Source organism: Gymnoscopelus microlampas, assembly GCF_963454915.1.
Source record: "Gymnoscopelus microlampas genome assembly, chromosome: 18".
NCBI classification, from domain to species: Eukaryota; Metazoa; Chordata; class Actinopteri; order Myctophiformes; family Myctophidae; genus Gymnoscopelus; species Gymnoscopelus microlampas.
The window spans coordinates 15,272,839-15,291,054 of record NC_139955.1 but is presented as its reverse complement, the minus strand read 5'-3'; the positions used below and the strand labels follow the sequence as shown (position 1 = coordinate 15,291,054).

Below are 18,216 nucleotides of genomic sequence, written 5' to 3'. Positions count from 1 at the left end.
GCTTAATTACACTCAGACTTGTATGATAAAATGCTATAACAAAGTGCTGATCCCTTAGGTATCTAAGGCTTAAACGATTAAGGACTAGCTTGTCTAATTATGCAGTGCCTACTTTTTCTGATCTACTTAGACAATGACTTCACTTCAAGGAATGTGCCATCTGTGTGTCACATTTGCAATGCAAAATATTACGGCTCATCATTCATCCGCAGCCACAGAGGAGAGGAATTTGTGTTTATAAGTGTTGTTTTATTCACTTGATGATTCTGTCTGTGTAGTACCTCCATTTGGCTGTGATTATCTGCAGTAATTTGTCAAGTCAATAAGTGAAGTAACTTTCATATAGAGCACTATTGAGTAAAAATAAAACATATTATTACCAATTAACATAATTGATAATTGTCTTGGGCATGTACGAATGGTAGGCTAACTAAAAGCAGTCCACAGATTTCAGCAGCGGTGTGTTTGACTGGGAGTCAGACACCATGTAGCGAAACTGGGAGAAACCAGGAAGTTTGTTGCACGCTGCACCTGGAATGAATGAAGAGAAAAAGCAACATTATATTTACTGCTGTCTAGAGAAAAACATTTTTATGTCAAATTATAGTTCCAGGGACCCCCAGAAGCAAAGATTTGAATTAATAAGGTTAGTTTAAATAATATATATATTCAAAGATTTGCACACATTTTCACGATTTCTCAAAAATAGCAAATCTACAAGCTCATGGCACGGCACTCTGTGCCGCGCCATGAGCTTGTATATCTGCTATTTTTGAATAGCCAAAGAAATCTAAAATGACAGATGCTTCCCCAGTCTTAAAGTCTTATCATTTAACCAAGAACTTGAATACATTCCCACAAACGTATTTGTGGGGGCAAAATCTCACCCATGCGCCTCTAGCTCAAAATCCACAATTTGATTTCTCTACGTTCAACAAGGCCAATGCTACTTTGGCATGTTTTGTGGCATCTTTGGCTGCAGCTAAACGGTTTGTATTCGTGAATCCAAACACTCACCATAATGGCCTGTTGTATTAGCGCAGATGACGGCCCCAAAGAACTCTGGGTAATGCCTCTTGATTCTGGAAATGGTGGTCTTGCAGGCTGCTGAGGGATCTACCCCTGCCCTCATCAGCTCTACAGCCAAGAAACTGTTGGCAGGAAAACATGGAGAGTATGAGGGGAGCTAAAAGAGGTCCTTCAAAGCCACCAAATCAGATGAACAGTCATGAACGTGTCGCGCTAACAATAATTATAGAATTAATTAACCAGAGGGATAAATACAACTTCAATAAACTACACATCTAAAGAGGATTAATTTACTTTATTTGAGAATTGCAGCCATACATATATATATAACACTGAAGTTACAATGCGTCACATGACTCCTTAAACAGAGGGGTAATGATTTTGGACCTCCCATTTATATCATGCTTTTCTCATTGGTGCACTGAAATCTGTTATTTGAATCTCCAGAATGCTTGGAGATAACTGGGCAAGGAGATCTAACCCTGTCAGTATTTTGGGCATGTCATTTTAGGTTTCAAGATTTTATTACATTTTTTATCAACAGATCTACAAGCTCACAACGCGCCGCGATCTTGTAGATCAGCTATTTTCGAATAGCCGAAATATAAAATAGGGTCTAACTGGTTAAGAAGAGTAATGCCCCTTTCAGCCTAAACAACCTATGGTATGTTCTAGGTACCCTTGAGGCTTCTCTCCCAACTGCTCCAGTAGAGCTGCTCATTTGCCATCTGTAGAAGACTGTGGTTGTACTGGGCCATTCCCAGGTGTGAATGTATCTTTACTGTCGGAGCACAAAGCAGAGAAGTGCTCAGCAAACCTTCACCTGCGTTCACAGCAAACCTTCCCTGGATAGAGTAGACTAAAAAAACACTTCTGCCTTGGGTTATTTTCACACCCGAGAAACCAACAACCACATTATTTGAATGTAAAGTCTTTTTCGGGATGTACAAATGGCATTTTTGGGGCGAGTTACTCATATCTTGTCACCAAATGGTAGTGTTGTGTTTGCAGTGAGAGGCTAATGGCAGAAATAAGCTATTATAAATTCTAAGGCTAGATTTTTTTAGAAATTTTCTAAAGGCTATAATTTGTTATTTCCCTTATCCCTTGATTCTTGCAGGTCACTTGAGACCTGTGTCAAAATATCCTTTTCGAGAATTTCAAAGAAAAGTTTGAAGAGAAAATTGTGTTGTGAAAGGTCCAATGGTCCTGGAACCAATCGAGGATGTTTCTTCAATGTTTACCTGGGAAGGAAACGCATCATCACATCTCCGTCTCCTGTGGCTGCGGCGCCACCTGCTGTGCTGTCAGCATAGGCCCCGGCGCCAGCGATAGGAGAGTCCCCTACACGCCTGCAGGATTTGAACATGATCAGTGCTTAAAGATAAATACTGTATACCTTTAGTTTGCACTAAACTCTACCCATATATTTTTTATTTCGTTTTTTTGCGACTCTACCCATATATTATGACAGACTTAACAGAGTGGATGCTTATAAGTTATTAAAACACCACGTGACTATGAATAATAATACATCATCCTTCATAGCCTATAACAATGGTTCCCAAACTTTTTAGCTCGAGACCCAGAAGATAAATTTGATCTCCCCGAGATCCAAACAAGTGAAAATATCTACAAGCTTGCAATATGGTGCATTGTGAACTTGTAGATCTGCTATTTTCACTACTACTTACATTTTTTTATATAGAAATTTAGAGTTTTTTTATAGAATTTTCTTTTTCTATTTGAAATACAAATAAAAAAAATAAAAAAAGGGTCCCGATCCACTGTTTGGGAATCACTGCGGTATAAAATAACTATATTGAAAATATGCACTATAAAACGGCATACAAATCGACATAAAAGCCTTGCAGCAGCATTCATGCTCAATGTTTCACAATATTAGATAATGTAGTAGTAGTGATATAGTTGGTGGCTCAAACATTTGTTAAGATCTTTTCATATGTACCCTGGAATTTTATGGTTCGCTCCATTGGTTGACGTCCCTGCTGCCACGCCACCATCTGCACCCATCGCAATCATCCCTGGTATGACGAGGTAAAAACAGTTAATTACTGCTTTTTCTTTTCTACTTGGCCTGTACAGTTGTTTTTCTATCTTGCCAGGATCCATAGTACATCTGGTTTTCTATCTTGCAATGACCCTTAGTACTGCTGGTATTATATCCTACCATGAACCTTAGTATTGCTGGTTTACTGTCCTACCAGGTAGTTAACTGCATGCACCTTGTGTTCCAGGTCTAGTCCCTGATTTAACCGCTATAGTGACAAAGATACTAGTTGCATGCAGTTAATATCCAGGCTTGATTTCTATCGTGCCCTGATAGGGTAAAAGGGAATCTTTAATACCAGGATTGGTCTGGAAACGCAACTTAAAAGTAATGAGAGAAGGTTGACCCCCCTCCCACCCACAACATAAAACCTACCAATGGTGTCATGGGAGTGTATATCAATGTGTCTTTGTGTTCTGCTCTGTCTCAGGGTGGCCCTGGGTTTGTAAGGTCCACAGTACTTGGACGGATTGGGAAAAACGTTCTGTTGGAAGACAGAGAACATACGAAAGCCGTCATCTTTCATTTTCGATTCATTTCCACAGCTCCTGGAATGACGTTAATGTGGTGGTGCACACATGCACCGCAGAATGTCGCTCTCCCAGACAATTACTCAAATTTGATGAGATGCGACGAAACAAAAGCCATTGTCATCAAGCATTTCAGCTGTTACACAGCACGGCCAGTTAAACGCCACAGCAATAAATTAAAACGGAGCTGGCAGTCTCGTATTGTTGGGATTAAACGCACGGTCAATTATGTACATCAAAAATAAAGACCCGCCATTTAAACTTTGACTACCAAAGCAGCTCGATATCGGAACAGTATAATATAATATAGTCAAAATCACGTTTTCTGGGCTATTGAGCTCAGCACCATGGCTGCTGGTTGAGAGTGGAGTGCTGTGGGTGGGGTGTAATTTGAAATGGTTTTCTGAACTCAAACTTTCTCATTCACTGCCAGAAAGAGGTTCTTTTCTGCTCTTGTATGACCATTGGTGCCTCGGATACAAGCTAAGAGGTGTGAAGGATTCAGTCATTTGTATTCCACTTATATTGTTCACAAGTAGAATGGAATCCGGGTGAATAGGTTAAATGAATAATTTTCACACGGCACTTACGAAACCTTTTTGTAGGTAAAATTCAGATTTTGCCACATGGTTAATTTAGTCAAGAAAAAAACATATACCGTAGCCCAGCTCCTTAATTATGATTGGCCTAGCTGTGTTCAAAGCCATTTAAAAATGCTCTACAAAATACACACCTGTGACCGTATTACATCAGTATTACTATGCCAAACAAAATATCAGATTGTGTTGTACATTTTAGGCCAGAAATGGGCCATTCAATCAATACAGATTAATTCACATTTATGGCTAGTTTAACAGTATTTGGGAGCTTCCATGCAGTAATGGGGGATAGCAGCCACCTTGTTTGTGCAGGCAGTCAGGGACTACTTTGTTGTACAAATAATTCTTGTAGTGAAATTGTTATTTTCAAAGGAGATATTTGCACATCCACTTAGCTCAGGTGCAGGTGCGTTGGACAGTATCAAATGACATGAAGAAAAATCCCACACACTGCTCTTGCTAAGCAGCATCACATTTATTCAACACTTACACTGACATTTCGGTCCTTCTGGACCTTCATTAAGAGTGCCTTACAGAAATGATACCATCATGATTATATATAGATTCATCATATAGTTCATCCACCCCTTGTTGAAGTATTGAATAAATGTGATGCTGCTGAATAAGAGCAGTGTGCAGGATTTTTCTTCATTAATTATGATTAAACAGATTTTATTGGACTGTATTTTCATGTTGCTTTATATTTGGTAACAGTTGTAAAAAAGCAATAAGCCACGAGGCCATGGCTTACAGTGTTTTTACATCAGTTAGTTTTTTTTTGTCGTGCTTAACAACTCCCTTTATCTGTTCTAAATTAACTGTAACCACAGCCTTTTGGGGCTTATACACTTTAATATGGGGGCTCAAAGCTGACTTAAAAGTATTTTCCGCCATCTGGCGGAAGCCATTCCTGCACCAGAGGGGTTTGATTATACCACCGATAACAGCCAGTTAGGATCAACAAGTCTGTTTCATGAAGGTGTGCTCATGCATTATTCATGCAGCTGTCTGTTTTATTCAAAGTTTCACAGATGTGAAAGGAAAACCTTTGACAAGTTTGCTGAAGAATGATTATAAAAACACAGGTAAAGTTGGTCAACAAAGACCTCAGCAACATGTTGTTTTCCCCTTTTCTTTTTAATCAACTGGTTTAAAAGTAAAAACGGGGTAATGACTTCATCCTGGCAACTTCAACTGCTGTATTTTAATTTGTTTGCTTGATGCACACCTGTGCCTGATTTTACCCTGGACTGTGACGGATGCTTTCACTTGGAGTGATTATTTGTAGAATAAAGATGTTCCATAAGCAGAGAAGGTTTATATTATAGTGATGGATTTTGGTTGTATAGGGAATTTACCTGTGAATGTGTCTATAGTAGAATAGTTTTTTCTAGAAGCACGCACACACAGCAAACTTGCAATGCTGTGGGTAAATGATGGTTGCATTCAAAAAATCCAAAGTTGCTATTTATCCATGTTATGGCAGCATAGAATGTAATTCTAGAAAAGAGTTTGACTTTTTAAAAGAAGCAACAATGTGGCTCTGAAAAGCTTCACATCCAACACCAAAGTTATCTTTGTACTGACTGCTGGAACAGGCCCACTGATTTCCCAGTTTAATACCAGTCTTTTAGAACCTCAGCGCCTGGAGCCAGGGAAACGGGCATGGATAGAAAAACACGCACCTTGCGATAATTGGGTTGGCAGTTCCCTTTCAGCCACTGTGTGAAAATATTCATGGATTTGTTGGTAGTCAGGTCCTCCGCAATAAAGCCCATGTTTTCAGCAAACAAAGAAGCTAGAAAGGGGAAAACATCAAGTTGAGCATTCCAGACCGACATTGACCTTGCATTTCAGAAAATACAATCAAAGGAAGGTGTGGACGGATGTTATCAAATTTGTAGATCTATCTATGTATTATGATTTAATACAGTATTGTGTGTGTGTGTGTGTGTGTGTGTGTGTGTGTGTGTGTGTGTGTGTGTACACAGTGTAATTTGTTGTTTAATCTTTTTACTAATCTTTAACAGTTTCAGTTGCAGCTTAGTGGATCCACTGATTTCAGTTGGTTTACACTAATGCTAGGATATTTTTCACAAGCTCTGACACAATGGGTCAAAGTGCCAAAAAGGTTGTGGTCCTCGACTCTAGTGTGTGTGTGTGTGTGTGTGTGTGTGTGTGTGTGTGTGTGTGTGTGTGTGTGTGTGTGTGTGTCCAGTTACAGTATAAGTAGTGGGGGTGTTACAAGCCCCATAGGAAAGCTGAGAGGTGGACAGAGAGAGAAAATGTAGGAAAAAGCTGAGAGAGAGTCAATGTAGGAGTGACAGACTATATGGAAGCTGAAAGAGACAGACGGAAGGAAAGCTGAGAGAGACGGTGTAGGAGGGACAGACAGTAGGAAAGCTAAGAGGGAGACTGTGTAGGAGAGACAGACGGTAGGAAAGCTAAGAGCGAAACACAGGAGAGAAGAATACAGGGCTCTGTTCTATTTAGTAGTAGTGTGCCGGCGCTACAAAAATGGCAATTTCCAGACAGGGGTGCTTGCCAAGAAATAAATCAGAATAATAAAACAAAGGATCCCATGTGATGGGCTGACAGCAACTCCCAAGAATACAGAGCAACACACCTTTTTAAATGGGTGTGTTCTACTTAAAGTGTTTAGGGTCTTAACCATGACGGTATTAAAGGAACACTTTTTTCAGTCTTATCCCCATGTATTGCTCCTCACTAACGCTCACTATTAGATGGCACCATTTCTGTCTACTTGCTCTGTGCCTCGGTGGTTGGCTGTGGATAGCTCGAATTTACCTGGTGATTGACATCAGAGACAGAGATTTTAAGCTAATGGAAAATATCTCTTCCTAGAGTGTTGGGACACTAAAATAGTAGCTATGGTTGCAATAAAATGACGTTTGATGTTTCTTTATTCTATTAGGCTTTTAAATTCATTTTGTCTTTAAATGCCTTATGTAATGCACCTGCATTTATGTATTAAATGTGCTATATACAATAAATATACTGTACTTGCCTTGCAAAACTTGAAACAATTAATGTAAAACCTTATCCTCCTAATATGACATCTATCCAAGGACAAAAAAACGGTCTAAATTTCACCATGTCAAACAATGCCATTAATCAGTAGCTGTGACTGTTCTTATCAGGCAGTACTCGTGCCATACCTGACTCTCCCACTAGGAGTGTGTGATGGGTGTGCTCCATCACAGCTCTGGCAACTCCAATGGCATTCTTGATTCTCCTCAGGTCCGCTACGGCGCCAACCTCCATCGTATCTCTGCACACAGAAAATACAACCCACAGTAACTAGTGGTTCTCAAGCAGTGGGGTCGGGGCCCATTAGGGGGTCGTGAGACTCTGATCGCGGACCCGATGTATATTATGTTACTTAACCTCATGAACCCTACAGTCCCTTTTCTGGGCACGTCATGATAAGCGAACATTCGTTGAAAACACAGCTATTTTCGGGAAAGCCATGTCTTTATTTCTTCTCTCTTTACATTGTTTATTGAATTAGATGTATGGGTATTTGTCTTGGGGACAGAAAGATGTAAAATGTAGCAATATACATATATAGGTGGGGACCCTTGAACCTGGTACACAAGTTCAGAATACAGGATTTTGAGGTAACAAATCATTGACTAATCTCCCTCCCAGGTCCTTACCCAGACTTTAACCAAGCCAAACCCACAGTTAAAACCACAGCATTTTAACCGTATACCAGAACTTAACCATGTACTGCGTAAAAACAAAACCGAGTGGAAAAAACAATTTACCCATGGGGATTAATCAAGGTAATCTTCTAAATTACTAAGCAGTCATGCTGCATGCAGTCAGTGTACTGGAATGACTTGAAATTAAGTTTAGAATAATCACTGAGAATTCTCCTCCTAAAGGGATATAATCAACCAGCCCGAGGGCCTAATGTATTTATATCTCTTAGGCTTAATGTTAATTAAAACTAAGTCTCTTGTAATGTAACTTCAATTGACAGTAACAGCATTTGTAATCCACTATTATCCCACAAATAATCATCTACTGTATGTATCCTCCATCGACACAAATGTAATGGATTTTGACCACCTGTCGTGTTGTTTGCATCCACATGTAAAACAATTAAACATAATTATGACTACATAATATTTCTACTGTGTTGTTGGCAGGAAATAACGTGAAAATATGTACTGAAATAATTTCTACGACGTAATTATGTACCGTATGTCTGAAGCTAGTCAAGCTACCTGTTTAAAAGTTCACGCTGTGACGGACTCATGCTAAAACAAAATGCTGAAACAAATGGACTGCATTTATATAGCGCCTTTCTCCGAAGCACTTTACAATGTATTTCACATTCACTCATTCACACACATTATTCACACATGGACTGCAGAGGAAACCACGCATCCATTTTTTGGGGGATTCTTGGGGTTAACTGTGGTGTACTTCAAGGCCAGATCATCCAGAGCCATCGTGTGTCCCCGATCACTGTTATGTGGGTGATACACAGCTACAGTATCTTCCTTTCCAGTCTAATAACTCCAGCAGTTTAGAAAACGTTTCTTTAAAACATATCTGTAGTAATTGGTCAAACACATTCCAGCAGCCTGCTTCACATTAAGCTTGGTTCACTGACCAAAAATATTAATCAGGTGGACCGAAAACTTGGTTGTCATCTTTTAATCAGATCTCTATTTTAAGGGTCATCTACTGATTCTACTCATGCTTCTTTAAGCTAAGGAAATGTTCTCAAATTTGACCATTCTCGTCTCTGACTGATTTGCACAAAGTTATTCATGCTTTATTTGTCCCTACCTAGACTACTGTAATGCTCTTTCTGCTGCTATCCGTCAGAGCACCCTTCACCTGGTGCAGAATGCTGCTGCCAAATTTTTAACAGGCACCAAGAAATATGAACGCATTACTCCAGTGCAAGCCAAATTACAATGGCTGCCAGTTTTATGCCATATTGATATTGATTTAAAAATTTCACTGATCACATTTAAAACTTTAAATGGCCTCACTTCAAATTACAAAAAGGATTTACTGAGTCCCTATATGCCTGGGTGTTCTCTGAGACCTGTAATGTGGATGCCAGCTCTGCTTGGTTATGTGACCAAATGTGACCAGGCTTTGCTGCCAAGAGACTGTGGAACACTATACCTATTCATATCAGACAGGCTGCATCATTAGTAGGGGTTTAACAGTCAATTGGAGTAATTGGTTTATCAAAAATAATATATTTTTTATAAAATAATGGCACCTCTTAAAAAACTGAAAAGAAAAATCACTTTTAACCTGGCATCCATATATTGGGCATGTGATTATTATAGGCATATTGGGCACATTTTCAGACATTCAGAAATCTTCAAAAAATTGTGAAAATAAAAGATCTACAACCTTGTAGATTAGCTATTTCGGCTAGTTTTACTTGGTGGGACCTTCCTTATGAATCTATATTTAATCTCTTCCCTTACACCATGCCTGTACTGCTTACACTGATTTATCTGGCCAATTAGCATGACTGAATGTTCGGAGTACATTTAACATCTTGTCAATTAAGTTAATTTATTTTGTTTTCTAATTTATCTATTGTTTGATAATCTGCTCAGGTCCACAAAGACCCTAAGTACCGTAGATTGAAGTGTTGATCTCTTAAATTAAAATAATAATCTCTATAGCAAAATAGCAGCATGCAGACTATCTGTCTTTTAGTAGCCCTCTCATCAGTTCAGCACCATGTCATTAGAGTGTGGATGTGCATATTCTACGTTTAAATGTTATATATCATCGCTATCAGCCGGAAACCTTGTATGTGCGGAAAACAAAACTTTTACTTTTCAGGAAATTGAAAAAAAGGAAGTGTGTTCTAATGGTTCCAATGTAGTTATTGTTTCGTCACAAGCTCTTTGTTAATACTTTCCATCAGTTAATGTATATAAAACTTAAGACAGACTTAACCACTTTCAACCTGGCATCCCTATTTTGGACATTTTGGTTATTAAACACAGACCAAAAATTAACAAGAATTGCTGATACACAATCTCACAATGCGAAGTATAAAATAGCCTTTAATTTACTAAAATAAAAAGATGAAACATGACGATACAGTACAATGTTTCTGGCCAACAGTGAGGACGTTTAACATGCCACCATGTTGTGGCTGATGCTCACCCATTCATGATCATGGCGTCCAGAGTGCTCTCTCCTGATTCGTCAGGACTTCCTCCGTAGCCCACGCTGCCGTCACATTGCTCTGCTTCGCAGCGAGCACAGCCTTTCTCCACCGCATCCAGCACTGAACCGCCCGACTGGAGGGTACTCCAAGCTACACAAACAGTGGTGGAAGAAGTACTAAGATTTGCTTTACTCAAGTAAAAGTGGCATAAGTCCCATATTCAAAATTTTACTTGAGTAAAAGGCCCAAAAGTATTGGCAGCAAAATATACTTGGTCTATTATGACATGCCCAGAATTGAGACGCTATAGGCATAGGGTACACTTAGGGTGGACTTGTGAAGAATGTGAATGTGAAGAGACACAGGTTGGTGACTTATTTCCTTTTACCCTGTAAAATACATTTTTTATATTAATAATTTCAGTATTTTATATATTCCAACACCCTATAACACTACAACGAGTCCCTTTACACACTAGGGCTAGTTTCAAGTAATGTTTCAGTCATCAAACCATCATCAGATTGTATGTTGCCTGAACTGGTGGTGGTATTTAATACAGGCTTTTCACATAATGGCACCCTGTTGGTCTAAGATGAAACATATGGTGCCTGTTGTTGGTCAGATAACAGATGATGACCATGTGGAGAGCTGCACTCTTTATCTGATGATATCCAACACCTTAGCAGACACATACCTAAATGCAGTGGTGTAAAGTAACTAAGTACATGTACTCAAGTACTGTACATAAGTACAATTTGGAGGTATTTTTTACTAAAGTATTTCCAGTTTTCAATCGTTTTACTTCTACACTACATATCAAGAGGCAAATATTGTACTTTTTACTCCACTATTATTTTTTTAAACTTTACTTTGTAAAACATACATTAACCACTTCAGACCTATATGTCTACAAGCTCACACTGTGAGCTTGTATATCTGCTATTTTCAAAGGATTTTATACATATTCAGAAACTTGTGAAATGGGACATTGTGCATAGTGAGTACCTTTTTTTTATGCAAATACTTTTGTTCTACTCAAGTACATTTTGAATACTGGTACTTTTATTTGTAACAGAGTATTTCTACATTGTGGTATTGGTGCTTTTACTTAAGTACAACATGTGAGTACTTCTTCCACCACTGCCTAAATGAAAAAACTATCCCCCATGCTGCATTTATGTTCAGAAAAAAAAATCCAACATGTTCAGATTAAGTGATCTCCTCAAAATCCATCAGCCTAATAATCACTTTGTTAGCCATCATTATAGTTGCTTTAACTATAATGCCATTCATTATACGTCTGTCAAGACCGTCATGGATGAACTTCAATCTAGTATTTGTTGCACTTTACCCATTATGTATCAGAGTGCGATACACCTCCCATCCGATAGGGTCGCGTAGTTGAAAATGGCCACCGATAGGATTGAAATGCTTTTTATTTAACAATACGGAAGCTACGGGTACTTCTGAGGGCCAGTACAGAATTGTAACATCCGTGGCCATGGGGTAAGAGCTTTATATTTGAAATCTGAAATTTTATGTAGCTGTACGGGCCGTATATAGAGAAAGTGCAAACACCAGGTTGAAGTTAATCCATGACTGTCATGTTTCAGGGCTACCAATCTGCTAGCTCAACGCGTCGCATTGTAGATTAGGCATTTAATGCACGGACATGAATACCTGCCGCTGTTGCGTCTTTGAAGGGCCATGTATTGACAACAAGAGGTAATAACGCGTGTCCAGATGAAAAGAGTAAAATAAAACATAGTGATGTCAACATGTTTACTCTAAGCCACATTCCAGGTTTTTCGTCTTCGTTCCGTTTTCATGCAATCACTACGAGCACATCTTCTGCAATCGACCAATTGTGTAGCAAAATAGGCTAATATAACAAATACTTGGCTGCAAAGAAACAAACTATTAGTAAGTAACACTGACGATAACTTCTGACTTCCTTATTTTGTCACGTGTGAGTGGGTGGTACTGTTTATTAAAGGGCCAGTACGTGAAATACCAACTGCAACGATGCACACAATCTGGTAGCTATTTTTGTGGCATAGTAATATGGTGCTTTGACTGCTTTCATTATTTGCATAAACAGCCTATAACTGATAACTGATTATCTTTTGTCTGGTACTTAAGACAAAAAGTTGTTACACCAGACGTAGTATGTAACTTTGCCCTGTGTTTAAACAATATTTACATTTTTACCCATCATTACCCTCTTCACCAGCAGTTATCTACCACTGGAGTAGGGTGGTGGTGTTTACCTGCATTGTGTTTCTGTATTGTGTTTGTTTGTTTTGGTAGACGGGATGTTTTTGGGCAACCAAAACAAACTACTCCTCTGTAGTAAAACACAGGAAACTATTTAACAATGTATTTCACAAACACACACATGTGATGATGTCAGTGAGAATGAGCAGTTTTTCATGGGTAGGTTGATAATCTGTGTGGTGGAATCCGAATAGAATTCTTAGTTTGGCCACTTTATTGTAAATATCAATGACTGTTTGGGTTAACTGGGATGACCCTCTCATAGCAGGAGAAGATCTGAGAGCCTTCCTTCCCCACACCTGTTCTGTTCCTGAACTAGGCCTGGGTCTTGATCTTGTAGTAGGATGTCAAGGTTACAGCTCTGACTGTATTAAACCCTGAGTCACCACTGACACAAAGGATTGTACAAGAAATACATCTACTTCTCAGAAAATATTATTCTACCTCATTTCCACTCTAAATGTTTCTTTCTAAAGATACTTTTACCGACATTGACCCATAGTGTCCCAATTTTGGTCAAATTATCAAAATGTTTCAAAAATGATCAAACTTTTCAATTATATATTTTTTATTTCAAAGACAGCCATATAGATCTACATGTATAAGTTCACCTGTTATTTTAAATATTTGTCATGACAAAGTATTTAGAGCTTACAGTCTGTGGTTAACTTCTACAGTACTTGCTAATACTTCTTAAACCTGTCAAGATGGGATTATTGCCTCCAAACAGGACCATACTGTCATCTGTGCTGGACTTGAACTGGTGTCCCTCCATTTCCCTAAGATAAATCCATATGAACTGCGCTACTGCCACCCTCACATACATACATACAATTTCTCGCTTCACGGCACCTCAACTTCCGATTTTTTCTTGGGTCCTCTAATGTCTCTGCCTGATAGAATGTATTATATATTTTAGCAGAAGGGCGGCAAAACAAGCTTTAGTCAAAAATGTGGAATTCCCTTCCAGGCATACCATATGGCAGTGCATTGACACCGTATAACACCTGCTGGTTTTTGGATGTTCCTTTCTCTGTCTCCTGGAATGATGTAGTCCAGGGGAGGAGGCAGAATTTGCCCGAGAACAGAAAACAGTTGATAGAATGGGATTGTCTCATTTCATAGCCAATATGAACAAAGAGCAGTCCCGGCAGGAGAAGAAACAACAATATAACCTTGAGAAGAACATGTCGACCACTTTTACATTATTCATATGGAAAATACAATTTTCACTTATATTTTATTCATTGGTTTTTACCTTAAACAACGGCGAGTCGTTCTTTTGACACGGCATCTGATGGAGAGTGAACAGACGAGAGACTGACTGTGTGTCATTACTTTTACCTGTGTTATTGAGTGAAATCGCCCTTGCATGATAACTTCATCAATCCCCAGGGCTGTTTGTGGCAGTAAAGTCATTTCAGAAAGTCCTTCATAGCTGTTTGAAAATGTAAAGACAATGTCACCGTTGGTCTGAGCAAAGCCAAATTTATACTTTGTCCTATGACAGTGTCGCACGGCAAAAATAGGCAATCTTTTTTATGTTTTTATTACATTTAGAGTTAATTCCTCCCTACACACATTTCTGTGTTGTCACTGCTGCCGTATCCTACTGACTCACCTGCCAGTGAGGAGCCCCCACCAGGAGGACGTAGAGCCTTCGTCCTACTCCTCCCCCCGCCCAACACTCCCCACTGACAGGTGCCGCCCCAGCCCGTAGGAGTACGTGCAATGACCGATATCACTCTCTCCGCACAGCTTCCCTCCCCCGAACACAAGCCAGTTGTGTTCGTGGAGACGCTCGGCAAAGCTAGATGCACCGCGATGGATTCGAACCCACAACCTCCATGGTGATGGGCAGTGACTTTACCACTGGGCCACCCGAGCACCCTAAAAAAAAGGCAATCTACAAGCTTACACACCACAAGCCGCAGATTGGACACATTGTTAGCTTGTAGATCTGCTTTTTTTGTTGTTGTGCGACACCGTCGTATGAGAGAGCATAAATAAGGTTTGATAGCATCATAAGCCCATCATGTGGACATGTGGGAATTCAGGCGGCTACCTTCTTTGTAGAATTATTGTGTGATGAGTGGTATGTTTACTGACTGCCATAGATGGCTGCTGACCAGATAGATGTTGCTGCGATAGGGGCTGTACAAATAACACACTAGCGTGTGATTGGCTGCAGAGGATCAATGTTCAATGTCTGTAGTCTGAGGAGCTTCACTAAATGAGTAAAGTGGATTAACATGAATGTGTGAAGCTGCAGGATGCCTTTGCAGACACGTATGTGTGCACATCTAGAATTAAATCCCCATACATTTCAGGATGCAGTTAAATGTGAGATGTTGTCAAAATGGATTTGTCCAAATGTCCTCTGGTACAGAATGTCCCAGACCCATGTGGTCTGGACCCCGCTTTGGGAGCACCAAAGGTCAAAGGATGATCAAGGTGTGAGGCCTTGTCTGTTTGAGGCAGTCAAAACATGTAGCACAAAATCATGATTCATTCTTCTTACTGTTTCTTAATACGTTGTCTGTGTGTGTTAGTTTGTGTGTGTGTGTGTGTGTGTGGGAGGGGGGGGGGTTCACAGCTTTTGGCAAGGCATTGAAGGCAAGTTTATCATTTCAGGCAATTCCCAAATGGCTGAGTAGAGTTTAAAAGAATAGAAAAAAAAGTTAAAATAAAACCGAAATACCATACCATACCCCTTCTCAAGATTACTTGGTTTTAAACATTCCCACTGTTAATTCTGAGCTTGGTAAGCATTTCATTACTATGCCCCTGACATGTGGAACTGTCTACAATCAGTTTTAAAACTGAAGAACTTAATTTCACTTGATTGCTTTAAAAAACTCTAACTTTACCACACACGTCTTCAAACAACACATGGAATTAATCTGTGACTGATGATAAAACATATGATGATAAAACTTCTCACTAAAAGTTTGGAAACTTAACTTCGGTCGATCATTTCTCCCCAATAATAATACCAAAGCCTTACTAAAGAAATTACCTAATTATCTTAACAGCCTATTAGAAGTTGGCCATCACCATACCTGTTCTCAAGATTAATTGGTTTTAAATATTCCCACTGTTAATTCTGAGATGGGTAAGACTTTCATTACTATGCCCCTCACATGGGTTCTTCAGTTTTCAAAATGAAGAACTTAATTGCTTGATTGCTTTAAAAATCGTGTGAGGAATACTCTGAGATCTGTCTGTACTTGCACTCTTTGAAATTCTGACTGTCTATATCTTGTCATTTGTTTGTGTTAACATAGTATGCTATTTTAACTGTAATCAGGGTGTCATTGGAAAAGAGAGTTTGTTCTCTATTGACCTTCCTGAATAAATAAAGGTGAAATTACAGAGCAGCAGAAGAAACCTGTGTTGTAGCACAAGATCAGAAATGCATTTTGGACCTAGACATTAATTTCTTCATAGACCAACAGTGGTATTTTGAAATCTATTCTTTGACAGACAGGGGGCCAGTGTAAACCTCTAAGAACTGGAGTGATATGATTCACTTTCTTGGTTTTAGTAAGGACTTGAGCAGCAGCAACACCATTAATACAATGTAAAGGTCCATTTATACTCTACGTTAAATACATGTATATGTCCATTCTCTGTGCTCAGTTCATCTATCTATGTTTTCTGAAAGCTTACAGATACAACTAGAAAAAGTGCTCCTCGGAGCACAGGTCTCCGCCAGGTCAGGTAGGCTATTGTGGCCTCCTGGTGGCGCTATAATAGGCCAACGTGAAAAGGGTGCCATTTCTTCTTAGGCCTTGCACGACAATCGGACACTGACTGCATTCATGATTTGAGGCATTTTGTTAAAAACATGTGTTTCGCTAAATTCGACCTGTTGGTGGCGCTATAGCAGGCCAGTGTTAAAAGGGTGGCATTTGTTCCTCAACATAGTGTGAATGTGCGTGCAAAGTTTGAGCGCAATTGGGCGGTGCGTTCATGATTTGCAGAATTTTGTTCAAAACAAGCCAATAATGCAAACTTTAGATGTCAATCTTAGCCAATCAGTATGGAATATGAAAAATCAAACACATCCGTCGTGATCACATGACTATAGAGATCATGTGTACCGATTTGCGTGAAATTTGGATAAAATTGGAGGGAGTAGTATAAAAAAATGTGTTTTACACAGGTCGGCCTCCTGGTGGCGCTATAAAAGGCAGATGTGAAAAATGCAGGGCAAAGGTTTTTCCTTGACCTATAGGGAGTGTGCATACAAAGTTTTACACAGATCGGTGCAATTATAGGTAAAAACACGAATCGGCCTGTTATAGCGCCGCCATGAGGCTGATTTGAACATTTTCAAATGGTAGTTCTTCCTCGGCCTAATGGGAATGTGCGTGCAAAATTTCACGGAAATTGCATGCTGTGTTCATGATTTGAGGCATTTTGTTGAAAACGGTGCACTCCTGCAAACTTTGGAAGACATGTTTAGCCAATCAGGATGGAATATGAGAAATCTGAAAGACCCGTTTCGTTTAATGACTATAGAGATACTGTGTACCGATTTGTGGGATTTTTGGACAAAATCTGTAGGAGTACTGTCAAAAAATGTGTTTTGCACAAATCGGCCTCCTGGTGGCGCTATAACAGGCCCCTGTGAAAAATTTGGGGCAGAGGTTCTGCTCTGGTATCAAGGGACTGTGTGTGCACAGTTTGGCTGCGAGCAAGCCAACGGTGCCGGAGATTAGCTGTACACAGACAGATCGAATGACGGACGGACACACGGACACACGGACGGACGGACAGGGGGTAAAACATACTCTCTCGCCATGCCTTTCGGCCTGGCGGTGAGACAATGAGTACATATTGCAAGTTGCAACTCTCTAGGTCGTCCTCAGAGCAGCCCTCCATGGTCGCTTCTAGTCATCCCGGTTCTCCATACATCTGGCCATTTCGTTGGTACTTTGGCTCCTGCATCATTCTTGAGTACATCCACATACAGTATGTTAGCGTGGGACGTCCTCGTGACTGATGATGCCCTTGTGTTGGTTCCCACAGCACCAATTTGCTGGCTGGCAGCTCTTGATGTCTTTGGCAGTGTCCTGCTAGTCTCATTTTCCTGGCTGCTATTTTCTCGCTCACCCTTGGTATTCCCTCATACAGAATCTTGTTGGTAACATGTGCACTCTTGCTGATGTTTAAGTACTGCATGCAACATTCTGGTGTAGCACCCGTCTAGAGACTTCTTCAGGGTTGGCTTCAGGGTCCAGCATTCACTTCCATAGCCAAGAACAGACTCTACCGTTGCATGGAAGAAGCTGAGTTTGATTTGACGGGGGAAGTTGGAGTTCCATACACTGGTCATGCCGCTCAGGGCCCTCCATGCAACTGCCTTCCTCACTTTAAGATCTTGCACAGTGCCTCCTGTTGTTGTCAGATGTGGATGTTCCGAAAGATGTTATAGGTGATAACCTCAGTTTTCTTGTAATTTATCCTAAGGCCAATCTTGGCACATGCACTCTAACTACACTTTGCAACAGT

General features: G+C 39.9%; 1 protein-coding gene across 1 annotated transcript; it reads right to left on the bottom strand.

Moving 5' to 3' along the window:
* Positions 1-40: 40 nt before the first annotated feature.
* Positions 41-12,377, bottom strand: aga (aspartylglucosaminidase). Its single transcript, XM_084085795.1, has 9 exons — positions 12,100-12,377; positions 10,416-10,569; positions 7,409-7,521; positions 5,915-6,027; positions 3,476-3,584; positions 2,999-3,074; positions 2,274-2,381; positions 1,018-1,151; positions 41-531 (listed from the first exon to the last, which is right to left on the bottom strand). The coding sequence occupies exons 1-9, from the start codon at positions 12,215-12,217 to the stop codon at positions 431-433; spliced, it is 1,026 nt and encodes a 341-aa protein (XP_083941921.1). The 5' UTR covers positions 12,218-12,377; the 3' UTR covers positions 41-430.
* Between the last annotated feature and the right edge of the window lie 5,839 nt (positions 12,378-18,216).